This window comes from Corythoichthys intestinalis, chromosome 21, assembly GCF_030265065.1.
Source record: "Corythoichthys intestinalis isolate RoL2023-P3 chromosome 21, ASM3026506v1, whole genome shotgun sequence".
NCBI classification, from domain to species: Eukaryota; Metazoa; Chordata; class Actinopteri; order Syngnathiformes; family Syngnathidae; genus Corythoichthys; species Corythoichthys intestinalis.
This window is the reverse complement of record NC_080415.1, coordinates 6724904-6740082: the sequence shown is the minus strand read 5'-3', so window position 1 is coordinate 6740082 and position 15179 is coordinate 6724904. Positions and strand designations below refer to the sequence as shown.

At 39.3% G+C, this 15179-nt stretch overlaps 1 protein-coding gene across 4 annotated transcripts in view; it reads left to right on the top strand.

Moving 5' to 3' along the window:
* The window catches only part of exoc6 (exocyst complex component 6), a 116213-nt gene that overhangs the window by 14179 nt on the left and 86855 nt on the right, over nucleotides 1–15179 (top strand). For all 4 annotated transcript variants that reach the window (XM_057825481.1, XM_057825480.1, XM_057825483.1 and 1 more), the window contains exons 3-5: nucleotides 3711–3758; nucleotides 9470–9560; nucleotides 10903–10948. In XM_057825481.1, coding sequence (XP_057681464.1) covers nucleotides 3711–3758; nucleotides 9470–9560; nucleotides 10903–10948 — 185 coding nt within the window. The remainder of the gene's footprint in view (nucleotides 1–3710; nucleotides 3759–9469; nucleotides 9561–10902; nucleotides 10949–15179) is intronic.

Sequence of the window (15179 nt, the reverse complement as noted above, 5' to 3'; positions counted from 1 at the left end):
GCTGCACAACAACTGCACTCCGCTCTCCGTTTACGTCTTCGCCATGTAGTAAAGGGTTATTGTACGCCATATTCGTTTTGATCATGTGGCAGCTATGCGCTCCTCCAACGTCGGCCAGTTTATCCGGAGGTACTCTCCAGCTGCTTCCCCGGCGAGCTCTCCTGTGCGTAGTAGCAGGGGAACGAGCTGTAACTTGCTCGCCACCGGGCGGGTTTCCGATCAGCGAAGACAATCGACAACCCCGCCGCCATGTGACATGATCTGAGCTCGTTCTGTGTGGTTTTTCGCTTCGAAAAGCGAAAATAAGACTTTGAAACGTCACTCGGTTTGGGTTAGCATGTCTGCTAGCTGCCACGCCCCTTAGTTTGTTTACATTCTCTGAAGCCGGGGCAGGAAAATGACAAAAGCCTGACTAACTACGGTGGCATAAAATATCGTTCGGGAGTTGCGACAGTAAAGGTGAAGTCGACAGTTGTGACCATTAAGGAGTAATGTTGCCATGTCAACTGAATAAATGCATTTTTATTATTTCATATTCCATTTAGCACAAGACTGTTATTTGTCATGACCATTCCATTTATATAGCAATTGGGTAAAAATAATTTGATAAAAAGACTATCCTGTAAAAATATTAGAGAGACGGAAACAATGACATTTTGCGACTCTCTTCGTCGCATTTTCCTCGTTCTGAATAATTCCCCCTCAATAGGCTGAATTCTAAATCAGATGAAACCATGACCCGCCATCATCCTCCTGTTGGGGATGGTAGAGCCCTAAAATGGTAGGCGTGGCTAAACAGCGGATTAAAAGACTAATTTCCCGTCATCTGCGCTTTGCCAAATTGTTGTATATAGTCGAATCGTCTCAAAATATGATTCTAATTCACATAATAATGCTATTTAAGACTTTTTTTATCCTCTCGTATGCACTTTTAATGCTACAAAACGCGAACGTGTTTTTTTACAATGCACTCAACAAATCGTTCGGACACATATTCCAACAAAAAATGGCTAAATACACCCATAAACTAAATTATGAATGCAAACAAACTAATTTAAAAAAATGCCTTATGTTGGTCTTAACAGGGAGCAGCTGGATTCACCCATGTTAAATGAGCTATGTCATATTCACTGTTGCCACTAGAAGGCAATGTATCCACCCTGTTTTGAAACAATTCTGATACTGCTTATGATCAATCACAGTATCAATGAAAATGAATAGTAGCGAGGCTGATACCCAATCACCAGGCTACAATGGGTTAATTTGTCTGTTATATCCAATCAGACAAGCATTCTTTGAGTAGACACTGCTTATAATCAATTACAGTATCAAATAATATAATAGTCACAACTCATAATCAATTGCTATGACTTATTATTAACTTCAGGATCGCGGATCGTCGGCGACTTACATGGACAGCAAACAATAACACTTCACTGCGTTAAACAAGCGGCACATTTTATTTAACCCACAGTATAAAGTGTACAAGCAAACAAGCAACAATTGTATTTCAGCTCATAGATTACATGCAATAACATAAATCTCATTACCGTGTGCTGGAAGGACGGAGAGCCGGGCGTCCTCAGTAATAGTGAGCGAAGAAATACCAAGGCTGGGCGACCGCGCGTAATCCCACAGCAGACTCTGATTGTACTTGTCTCCGTCGCTTCTTTATAGCAAGTACCGCGCCCCGTAACTTCCCCTCCCATTCGAGTGCGATTAGATGTTTCACACGGTTGACGAGAAAAACATGTTATGTTCACATTCCGATGTTTTGGGAGTCAGCTTGATAAGGTTGCCGATGTTTTGGGAGTCAGCTTGGTAAGGTTGCCGATGTTTTGGGAGTCAGCTTGGTATGGTTGCCGATGTTTTGGGAGTCAGATGTTACCTTGCAGCTTGATGTCAGTTGATGAGGTTAAAAACAACATTCCTTTATATAAGGCTTTGGGGCCTTGTCTTACACACCCAAATCAATAAAACTAAATGCAAACACTTTCAAAACAAACCATTACAACACCACTCTAATTAAAAGAATACTCAAAGCAGCAAAATTTGATTTGAAGCTTTTTTCTTATCAAATTACTCGAGTTAATCAATTAATCGTTGCAGCACTAGTGACAATACAGTCACATGACCATCCACAAGCTTCAGGTCGGAAATCCTATGTTCTTGTGGTATCTTTAAAGCACCTTAAAAAATAAACTTTTCATCAACATTACTGGAAATCGCGGATTTCAACCTCTCTCCTAGTTCTTATTTGTTATTTACTGATACACCACGGCAAACTGAGATGATTGTTTTAATTTCATGTAGGAAATGTTTGCTCCACGAGACGCCACATGCTCTTTGGATGGTTGATGTTTCATTTCTGTATATTTTTCTAGTCGGAATTTGATGCGTTTTGTATATTTTATTTTTTGGCCTAATATGATCATGTAATAGGTGACATAGCATTGTAGTATAGTATAGTAAAATATACCATTGTTTAAAAGTAATTGCACATTATAAGCAGTTGCTCATTACCTATTCTTTTCACTGAGTTTTCGTCTACTCGACCCACCCCTGATAAAGACTAAAGGTATATTGACTTAAGATATATTATCATTACATAAATATATTGAGGTGAAACCCCATGTAATGAACTTCTGTGACACTGTTATTTATACTTTTGCCCCAAACATTTGTGAGATCTTCTGCTGTTCTTGCTGTGCAGTAGGTAAAAATGAATTGGTGATTATATAGTTTGCTCCTCTGGATTGGAAACTCCGTCGTTGAAAGGATTGCATAAAAAGCCGACTGGTCAATTGGGTCATGGCTCTCAGCCGTGTGACAGGAGCAGATAGTTCAAAAATCCCCATCCAGAATCGAGAAGTTTGTCACTGAATCTGTGAGAAAGAGCCTGTCACAAGCCATTAAACTCCATGAAAGGCCCAGTGGAGCGATGATGGGTTCAGGTCCCTGCTGCCTGGTTAATCTGAATTTGCCTGCCTTTGTCCTTGGCCCTTCATGGACAATGAGCTGATTACAAGGTTGAGCAGCTGCGGGGAGAGGGATGGAGAGGGAAATGAGAGGGCAAGAAGAGGGGGGCAATACAGAGAACACATATAAGTACCTATGAACCTGTTGAAGATGTCAGTCAAAGGGTCAGAATATTCTCTGCTGTATTCACATTTCAAACAAATATAGGTCAGAACCAGAAAGCTTTAAGGAATACTCTTGAATGATCTGAATCTTCTAGTACAGTATAAGGCGAGGGTCGGCAACCTTTAGCATTCAAAGAGCCGTTTAAAACGAATTTCCATTCAAAACACAAAGCGCCACATGCACATATTGACATTTGAAATAATTGCATCAGTTTGTTGTGTGTGTGTGTGTGTATACTGTATATTAGAGATGTGACCGAAATTCGCCGCCGAAGAAAATTGACCACCAAAAATGAGCTGCATCAGAGGTCTCAAAGAGCTGCATACAGCTCCGGAGCTGTGGGTTGACGACCCCGGTATAAGGTGTCAGTTGATGTCAACATTATTTATAAAGCCCTTAATCACAAAGGAATCAGAAAGGGCTTCATACACCCATTCTTAGTAAAACAGACAATATCTCTGAGGACAATAGATGTTATGCTAGATTTTACATATATATTTTTTGTATTTTACAAAATTCAGGATTTTTTTCCCATATTGAAGTTTAACATGATGTGTTTTTTTAAGGGCCAAGTGACAGACACCAATCGAAGACTACAAGAAGCTGGGAAGGAGGTAGGACCTTTATGGCTGCTTGTGAAACATGTCAAACAGATAACAATCTAAAAGCTCTACAGGAATTTAGAATATGAAAAAGTATTCTAAATGGGCATTAAAACTATTCACAGTAAAGTAGACTACAGTTGACCCCCGCATATTTGCATTTATTTGCGATGACTAGGCATGTACTGGTATGAGATTTTACCTTAAAATAAATAAACATAATAATGCGGTTTCACGGCATCACGGTTTGCAATTAGAGCTCTAAAATGTGTTATTTTGAGATGTATGGGTTGAAATTTTTTTTCCATTGAACATGATTTCTTTTATTTTTTTCACAACATATTTGCAAATTGGAACGTCACATTAACAAAAAATAAATAACTGAAATATTTTAAATAAGATTGAAATTGAAAGAACTTATAAACTAAACCCACAGCAACAGCTCAAGCTGCTCAACATTAAAACGAACAAAAAAAAAAAAAAAAGAACTGGACCTAAGCAATATATGATCAAAATGATTTTATGTGAAATACATACCACAACTACTATTAATATTAATTAGTTGAATATTAATGGAGAGGAGAGTAGAAGACAGAGCGCGTGTGTATGACTCGTATCATTATTTACGCATTATACGCACGCACGCACCCACTCTCTCTCAACACAAAAAGTCGCCAGTGAGAAAAAACACCACTGGCTGTAATAAGGTAATTATTAAATGGATATTAAATATTTGCTTTTGCCAATGAAGGCTCACAAAGTATTGATTGCTATAATAGTATGTTCCATGACTGATTGCAGTAAAGAGACATTTTAGTGATTGATAACTATAGACATGTTTAGTTCTTGATAAAACTGCCTTGTCATTCTGAGTGGTTTAAACCGGCCCAGGTCAACGTCAAGGACAACCCACAGACATTGAGAACTAACATGTCTGGGACATTTAAGAAATCATATTGTTGCAATTACTTGCCAAAGGCTATTGCTTCATGAAATATATCTGATGTGATAGTTATTGACATGTTTAAATAATTGCTCTAATCAATAGCAATGAAGAAATGCTTATTGCTGCTCGCAATGAAGATATGCTTTTGCTCATTGTGCTCACAAAGAAGGGATGTTTTTCTTGACGTAGCCTTGAAAACTCTTGCCCTCCCAAGGGCAAGAGGTAACAACAGAGACAGTTTTGCTTTGCTGGAATGGGCTGACACACATGTATTAATCCTACCTACATGCATACACATAGCCAACCAAATCCATGGAGGTGTCGCCCGCTTTGCTCCCCATCCTTTTAAGGTTGGCACTTTTCTTGTTGCCAGGGCCATCCCCAAAAAAAAGAGAGGTGAAGGAGGAGTTTTTTTTTTAGAACGATTGCGGAAGCTGTATTTTGTAGTAGATTGTGTAGCTTCTCTCCTTCTTCTTGCAAGGTTTTCAACTGAATCGAGTACCTTCTCACCTTACTTTTGGTAATGTTTATAAATGTCCTCCTTAGGATTGTTATTTGAAGTTGACATAGGCTGTATTAAGAAAATGTTATTATGAACACATGTTTACAATGGTGAAAGACTTTACCAAAGTAGGCTAATGGCAGAGAGGAAACTAGTTGGTTGTCTTGGCATGCTAACTAGCCACGTTATCTCTCTCGGTAACGAGTTTACATTATAGTATTTATTTTACCATCGCTAGACACATTAAACACAGGGGCTTGCGAAAAATCCAATTCTTAGATTATTCGCGATTCAGCCGTGGAAGATTCGAGAACGATTCAAAAACATCCAAATTCTGATTATTGAATTATACCAGGTAAAGCGGTCCTAAAACACAGTCAGCGCGGTCTTCGGGACGCAATGAGGAACGGACCGAAAGTAAAGATCACGTTCAACTCATGCCACTGGATAAAAAAACAATAATACCTGACTGCGGACGACAGCTGCTACAAACAACACCCGGTGGCTAGTTGCTACAAACATACGGCCACATATCACTGCAGTAGATATCACATATATGTAGAACTAGATGCGAAATGACAGAGGACGGCGGCATTCGAACATGTATAAAGAACTAGATGCGAAATGACAGACTTGCCGGCGTTAATAAACAGTCGCCATCTTAAAGCAGTAGACTTCTCTAGAAGGCTCCGTTATAGCGAACCTAATTAACTTTTTATCTAAAAAAACTCCTGAATCGGCAAAATCTTGACTTGAATCCATCTTTAAATGATGAAGCAGTTTTAAAACTTTGACATGTCAAAAGTAGATAGAAGGGAAATTATGGAATAACGGGAGCAATTTTAACAACTTTAACGGTTGATTCACAACATTAAATTAATTGAATGTTGTTTAAAGCTGCTGATACAGAATGGGGACTTGAGTATTTTATTTAATGTTTTTAACTGTTAACTTGATACTGAAATATTAGTTTGGTTTAGCCTGTGAGGATTTTTGAACAATTTTGGAACTAAAGTACAAAACATTGAAAGCAGGGGCTGGGGGGGCTACATCAATAATCGATTTGGAGGCTCTGAATCGTCATCGTAACCGAATCGTTAGGTGCCCCAAGATTCCCACCTCTAATTAAACACACTGCTGTAGTGAACTCTAGTAGCTGGTGGAAAACGTTCATGAGAGTGTTTACTTACCTTAAATTTTGTATAAAGTGATGGATGACGGTCATGTAAATGTGAAATCATGTTGGAGGTGTTGCTTGCCCTGCCAACCACCCTCTGTGTCGGCTGTCCTTTTTCCTCTAAGCCACGGCCGTCTGTTTCCTTTCGGAAGCTGAAGTACTAGCATACTAGCGACTGTCATTTGGGGGGCGGGGGGGGGGGGGGGGTTCAGGTGTAGTATTACCGACAGACACAGGACAGAGCAATAACTCGAGTTTTATTGCTGCCGCTCCAATCCACAGATTTCTTGCTGTATTTTGGTGACATAAAAATATCTAATACCGTACTACGGTATGACAAAAAATTTTAGTGTGTGACGTTTTCTTACCACGGTTAACCTTGAAATTGGTAACTGGCAGATGCCTAGCGATGACCTTTTGTACAATAATTATCTGCCCTTAATAAACAAGGAATAAGTTACCCATCTGTCTTTTAGGGCGTTAAGGCATAGAAGTAAGGCAGTTTGCTACATATTCAAATTCAATTCTAGCATGCTTAGTAAAAGTTATTGCAAACATCCAGAAACATAGTTGCCAAAAGTTGTACTGATGCAATTGCCCTGTCCACATTTAAGATTATTTGCGAAATCCTGGACACCTTGTCCTCCAAGTTAAAGAGCATTGAAAATGTGTGGCACATTATCTACAGTTTATCAGAAAAGTGAGTACACCCCTCGCATTTCTGCAGATATTTAAGAATATCTTTTCATGAGACATTGCTGCAGAGATTGAAGAGGTTGGGGGTCAGGAGGAAGCCTCTTCTGAAGAAGAAACCCCGCAAACTGTTTGCTGAAGACATGTCAACAAAGCACATGGATTACTGGAACTACGTCCTATGGTCTGATGAGATGAAGATTAATTTGTTTGGTTCCGATGGTCTCAAGCATGTGTGGCGGCGACCAGGTGAGGAGTACAAAGATAAGTGTGTCATGCCTACAGTCAAGCATGGTGGTGGGAATGTCATGGTCTGGGGCTGCATGAGTGCTGCAGGTGTTGGAGAGTTACATTCCATTGAGGGAAGCAGGAATTCCAATATGTACTATTAAATACTGCAGCAGAGCATGATCCCCTCCCTCCAGAAACTGGGTCGCAGGGCTGTGTTCCAGCATGACAATGACCCCAAACACACCTCCAAGATGACCACTGCTTTACTGAAGAGGCTTAGGGTAAAGGTGATGGAGTGGCCAAGCATGTCTCCAGACTTGAACACAGTAAAACATCTTTGGGGGATCCTCAAGCGGAAGGTGGAGGTGTGCAAAGTTCAAAATATCCGGCAGCTCCACAACGTCGACATGGAGGAGTGGAAGAGCAATCCAGTGGCAACCTGTGAAGCTCTGGTCAACTCCATGCCCATGAGAGTAAAGGCAGTTCTTGATAATTGTGGTGGCCACACAAAATACTGACAGTTGACATGTTGTACGTACAGTGCTGCTCAAAAGTTTGTGAACCCCCTCAACATTTTGGAATTTTCTATTATTTCAACCTGATTTCCTAATCAATCAATTCAGTAGTTTTTTTTTTGTTTTTTTAACAGTTGTGTTGTCGAGACTAAATTAAAAAGAGTTTTCATCAACTGATGTAGGTGCAAAATTGAACTGTTTGGTCACAACCAAAACCGCCATGTCTGGCGAAAAGTCAACACTGCATACCACCAAAAGAACCTTCTCCCAACAGTGAAGCATGGAGGTGGGAATGTCAAGATCTGGGCTTGCTTTTCATCCTCAGGACCTGGACAACTCCACATAGTCCAGGGAATCATGAATTCTGAGGAATATTGTCAAATCCTAGAACATAACCTGACGCCATCTGTTTTTAAGTTAAAGCTTGGCAGAAGGTGGATCATGCAACATTATAATGATCCAAAGCATTCCAGCAATACAACCAAGGAATGGCTGAAAAAGAAGAAGATTCGTGTTCTGGACTGGCCCAGTCAAAGTCCTGACCTAAATCCCATTGAAATGCTGTGGCGGGACCTGAAGCGAGCAGTTCATGCCAGACGCCCATCAAACCTCTCTCAACTGACTGCGTTCTGCAAGGAAGAATGGGCAAAAATCCCCCAAAGTAGATGTGAGAGGCTGATTAGTCACTACAGAAACCGTTTGGTTGAGGTAATCTCTGCAAAAGGAGGCGCAATATCCTATTAACTGAAGGGGTTCACATACTTTTGCACACATGATATCTGAGTTTTTCTTAAATCAACAACTTTTGTTAAATAAAGAATGACAATATAACTATTTCTTTTGTTTCAGTCCATTATTTGGAATGTCAGTATTGTGGATTTGGGTATAACTTAACATTTAATAAGGTTATTTTAGTTTTTTTTTACAAAAAATCTGACCATCGCTGTGGGGTTCACAAACTTTCGAGCAGCACTGTATGTTAGTATTGACAACTTTTACTAAGGGATGTACTCTCGTTTGTTGCCAGAGGTTTAGATATTAATGGCTATATTTTGAGTTATTTTGAGGAGAAAATAAATGAACTTTATTATATAAGCTGCACACAGACTACTTTTCATTGTGTCAAAGTGTCATTTTGTCAGTGTTGTCCCATGAAAATATGTACTTAAATATCTGCAGAAATGTGAGGGGTGTACTCACTTTTGTGATACGCTGTAGAACAAAACATGACAGCAGAAACTCCGGACTGTGCAGCAATTGAAGTTGAACATCAGGCAAGAATGGGAAAGAATTCCACAAAAAAAAAAAAAAAAATGTATCCTCAGTTCCCTAACTCGTTTAAGTGTTGTAAAGGGAGAGAATCGTATACATGTCCCATTCCCATATTTTTGGGAATGTGTTTGAGGCATTCAATTTAAAATGGGAGAATATCTGCAAAAATATACAAAAAACATTCATGATTTTGAACATTAAAGTATCCTCTATTTTTTGCATCCTCATTTCATTATTGTAGCTTTAAAATCATTTTCATCATTTTTTTTTAATTAAGAATTTACACAACACCCCAGGTAATTGGAATTGTGGTTTGTAGAAAAGAAATAAAATGCAAACATGCTGTTTAAATGTGATTATTTTTATGTTCTCTTCTATGATCCCCAGGTGACAGCTCAAACTGGCGAGGTTATTCGTTGCCGGATCCAGCAGAGGAACATGGCCACAACTGTGGAGAAACTCCAGCTCTGCATTCCAGGTAGCACATTCTATCAAGGGGTCACCAACATAGTACCCACTGCAGCAAGTAGCCCCCAAGGACAACATTAGTCGTAAAGTGTTTCTCGAAATAGCCCACCAGGAATGGGATTTGATTTCTGAGGAGTGTTTCAATGATCATATGAAAATGTAAAGAAAAACCAATTGTTACATATTGACTAGAACATGCAGTTTCAGGAGAAATTGCGATTGTAGTTTGCTGTTATGGTTGGTATATCGAGTGACTTCCTGTTGTTTTTGAGTCATTTTGGACTTCTTGTAGATATCAGGTCACTTCCTATTTATTTTAGGGCATTTCGGGTTGACGTCCTGCTCATATTGGGTCACTTCCTGTTGATTTGAGGGCACTTCGTCGTCACTTTATGTTTATATCGTGTCACTTAGGTTGGAAATCAATAGGAGTGAATGCAGGTTTTTGTGCCAGTGAAATGCATGGCAGGCAAATTGGGCCAATAGAAATGAATGGGAAATTTTGGCTCTTAGAAACGAATGGGTATGTTTTTGGCAAATTTTGGCCGAACTGTACATTTTTAGCAAAAACTACAGGAGGGAAAAAAAAGGGAATTTTATAGGTAGTAGCTTTTGCATTACATGCAAAGCTGCCATCAATAACAATGGCCAATCGCAGGGCACATATAGACAAAGCAACCTTTCACACTCACAGTTAGAAGTATTGAGAATTTAGTGTTCAATCAGCCTACCATTCATGGTTTTGGGATGTTGGATAAAAACCTGCACAGAACATGCAAACTCCATGCAAGAAGGCCAGAGGTGGGGATTGAAACCATGATCTCATGAATGTGCTAACCGTTCGTCGGAGTCTCTTTTCTACACTCTTTTTATGATATTCAGCTTTGTTTCCATGGTAATTGAAAAAACCCAGCTTTCTTTTTTTGGACCATAACGTGAAAAAGGAGAGCAAAAAAAGGCGAAGATATTCCTGGCGCACAAACATAGACCAACACTGAGGACTAACTAAGTCAGAAACACTGATACTACGGACTAAATGGCGGACGAGACATGGTTGTCTTAAAGTTGAAACGTCGTAGGTCAGAGACATGGTATCCCTCTAGTTGAGTTTCCATTGACACTCTGTAGGTCAACAGTGCTGGTGACAGACCTAGTTAACCCTGGCCATGTCCGATGTGCTCTGGAATTTGTTTTTATTTCAGATACATTCCCTGTTACAACCATCTGTATTCATCCTCATGGCACAGGAGTGGTTTACATATCCAATTTTTATACTATGAATTTGTGATCATTGTGTTAAAACTTGCATGTTACTAATGCATATTTCTCTCCTTTTTTGTTATTTGTCACAGTGCTAGAAATGTACAGCAAACTAAAGGAGCAACTGGAGTCTAAAAGGTACCTATTTTAAGGTTACAGTACTGTGATTTTTTTTTTTTTTTTTTTTTTTAAACGCTTACATTTGAATATTTATTTGGAATGCTATACTACTACTACTACTACTACTACAGGTAGTCCCCGGGTCATTATTATTATTATTTTTTAAACGCTTACATTTGAATATTTATTTGGAATGCTATACTACTACTACTACTACTACAGGTAGTCCCCGGGTTATGACGCACTTGACTTGCGCCGCCATTTTGTCTCCATTTTTTTCTTTTTTTTTTTTTTTTTTGCCGCATAAACAGTACCTTATTGTACCTCACAGCATCATATTTTTTACTTTACTGTATCAATATGACATGTTCTATCCTCACTAAATGTGAAGTTGTTCAGCTTTGCAGACATCAAACAAATGTGCTTTTTGTAGCTTTCTACTTCCTTCACTTTTGACAATTTGTAAAGCTGTAACACACATATATACACTTATGTTCAAAACGACACGCATTCTAACGATAAACCAATTGACACAAAACAATAAGTGTTCAAACATCCATCTAGTCTAATCAATATGTAAATTTTGTAGATAGCCTAATTTGCCTAACAAAAGTCCGCTCGCTAAAATGCTTAAAAGAATGAACATGTTCACGATTCTTATAGCAAATCGCTCACACATAACTCCACAAACTGTGAATCCAAAATTAATTAATAATGCATACACAAACATACAGTATATTATCTGAAACAACTTAGAGCCTTATGTGGGCCAAACCCCGAGCGCAGGTATCCTTTATCCATATCAGAAATCCGAGTCTGCTCCTCAGCCATACAAGGCGACAGTCCAGCCAGACACAACGCTGTCACCAGAGGGCAGTGTATCCTCCATCATTAAACAAAATACAATACTTTTGGACTATTATTATTATTATTTTGAGATTTAGGGGTACTTAAAGGGTTAATTCTGACTTACGCGGTAATTCGTCTTATGTTGCCAGCGTAGGAACGAAACTCGTTCGTTACACAGGGACTACCTGTACTTTATATGAAATTGTAACCTAAGATAAAGGCACCTTCACCAATAACTTCCTTCAATCAAGAAAGTACCATTCATTCAATGTGATGTACGATATGACGTTATACAGTGGTATGAAAAAGTATCGGAACCTTTTGGAATTTCTCACATTTCTGCATAAAATCACCATCAAATGTGATCTGATCTTTGTCAAAATCCCACAGATGGAAAAAACAGTGTCGGCTTTGACTAAAACAACCCAAACATTTATAGGATTTCATATTTTAATGAGGATAATATGCAAACAACGACAGAAGGGGGAAAAATAAGTAAGTGAACCATCACATTTAATATTTTGTGCCCACCCCCTTTGGCAACAATAACTTCAACCAGACGCTTCTTTCTATAGCTGCAGATCAGTCTGGCACATAGACTAATTTTGGCCCATTCTTCTCTACAAAACTCCTGTAGTTCAGTCATATTCCTGGGATGTCTGGCATGAATCGCTGTCTTTAGGTCATGCCACAGCATTGTAATGGGGTTCAAGTCGGGACTTTGACTTGGCCACTCCAAAACGTGTATTTTGTTCTTTTGAAACTATTCTGTAGTTGATATACTTCTGTGTTTTGGTCTTGTTGCAGCATCCATCCTCTTTTTAGCTTCAACTGTCTGAAAGACGGCCTCGGGTTTTCGTGCAAAACATCTTGATAAACTTTTAAATTCATTGCTCCATTAATGATTGAAAGTTGTCCAGGCCCTGAGGCAGCAAAACAGCCCCAAATCATGATGCTCCCTCCACCATGCTTCACAGTGGGGATGAGGTGTTGATGTTGGTGAGCTTTTCCATTTTTTCTCCAGACATGACGTTGTGTGTCACTCCCAAGCAAGAATTCAACTTTGGTTTCGTCAGTCCACGAAATATTTTGCCAAAACGTCTGTGGAGTGTCCAAGTGCCTTTTTGCGAACATTAAACGAGCAACAATGTTTTCTTTAGACAGCAGTGGCTTCCTCTGTGGAGCCCTCCCATGAACACCAGTCTTTGTCAGAGTTTTACATATAGCTGATATACGCACAGATATTGGACTGTTCCAGTGATTTTTTGTCTTTAGCAGACACTCTAGGGTTCTTTGTTACCTCTCTGAGTATTCTGCGCTGAACTCTTGCCATCCTATTTGGTGGACAGCCACTCCTTGGGAGAGAATCAACAGTGCCAAACTCTCCATTTGTAGACAACTTGTCTGACTGTGGATTGATGAATATCCAGACTCTTGGAGATGGTTTTGTATCCTTTTCCAGCTTTATACAAATCAACAATCCTTGATCGCAGGTCTTCAGACAGCTCTTTTGACCGAGCCATGATGCACATCAGACAATGCTTCTCATCAGGATAATTTCTTACCAGGTGTGTGTTTTATAGTGGGCAGGTTAACTTTAAACTACTCGTCAGTGATTGGGCACGCACCTGACTTAAATGTTTTGGTTAAAATTGGTTTCAATTGCTTTTTAAGTCTCCTCAGGTAAGGGTTCACTTACTTATTTTCCAGTCCTGATCTATGTGCCAGAATGATCTGCAGCTATAAGAGGCGCCTGGTTGAAGTTATTGTTGCCAAAGGGGGTAGGCACAAAATATTAAATGTTATGGTTTACTTACTTATTTTTCCCCCTTCTGTCATTGTTTGTATGCTATCTTCATTTAAATATGAAAACCTATAAATGTTTGGGTGGTTTTAGTTAAAGCAGACACTGTTTTTACATCTGTGTGATTTTGACAAAGATCAGATCACATTTGATGGTGATTTTATGCAGAAATGTGAGAAATTCCAAAAGGTTCAGATATTTTTTCATACCACTGTTTATCGTCAAACCGACATAAAAATGACATATCGTCATGAAGATTTCATATCGTCAGTATTGTGATTGTTAGGCAGAATGTAAGAATGTACAAGCCTGCAGCATTTATGCACTTACTGGTCACACATCAGTTATGCCTAAGGTGACCTTTAGATGCCTCCAAACATTTCATTCATTTCATAACAGACAAAAAATAGGTCATAAAATCAAATATCATTCAAATTCATGGTTTTTAAAACGAAGATGATTTAAGATCAATCTCTTCAGACCGCAAATCATGAATGACCCTGTGAGAGTGATGGGCCATGTCCAGAGTGATGTTCATTACCCACTGAAGTAATTTTCATATCCAAAGATATAATTCCATTCCAAGTAATCTTTACTTTGTTAGTTTCCATGAACTTAATTTTTCCCCTATAAACGTCACTGACAGAAAATAATGACCCTTTTTTTGTTCATTACTGCGTACTGAAGGAACCGGCCATTCAATGGCGAGACAATTGACCCTCAGTGTGCCCTTGTTTGCAACAAGGCCCCTCCGTTGCAGTCCTGTCAAGGCCCACTGCCAATCTTAGGCAATTAGACCATGTTGGCCACTGTGTGAAATTTACGTATGTGTTTGGGCAGGGGTTCTACTTTCAGCACTAATGACATGGCTTTTCTACTGTTACTTTAAATTTAGAAAAGCATGTATCGGTCTAATACATATCACTATCTGTACTGAATGTTGTTTCTGGGCAGGTCACTTTCCTGCCACTTCTTGCCTTTGTGTTGTCCCCCTCCTGGTGTGCTGCACTCTGACAGACCTTTTCACTGTACAGTTTATGAGGCTGTCTTCTGTTCATGTGTGTACAACACATTTTACACTCACTGAACGACCAATTAGATCCCTCACAGCCTGCCTATCAGCCTAATGATGGGAGTTCAGCACACTGACCTGAGTATGAACCCCGCTGATTTGTGCTCACTACCAAAGACTGCAATGTCTTTAAAGCCCCTTCTCCTCTAAAGTGTACCTCAGTTTTCCTTGGATGCAATTGGTTCGACCCACCTCCATTTGTGTAGGCTGATTAGTCATTGCAGGACTCTGTTCTGGTGTCACCAGTGTACCAGAAGTTGTGATTAAGTCAGTGGTTAAGATCAGCTGAGAGAGATATGCTAATTACCAGATCTGGGAGAGGTATTTCTAGGGATGTACCAAAAGCTAAATTCTTACCGAAGGCTAATATTGGAAACACCTGACCGAAAAAACGAAACCACATGCATTTAATTCATTTTTACTTCATTTTTATTTTTTTCAAACGATATTATTTCATTATTTCAACACTAGAAGTCCCAGAGAATTCTGGAACATGAGTTGTCTTGGAAAAGGACGAATCGGCC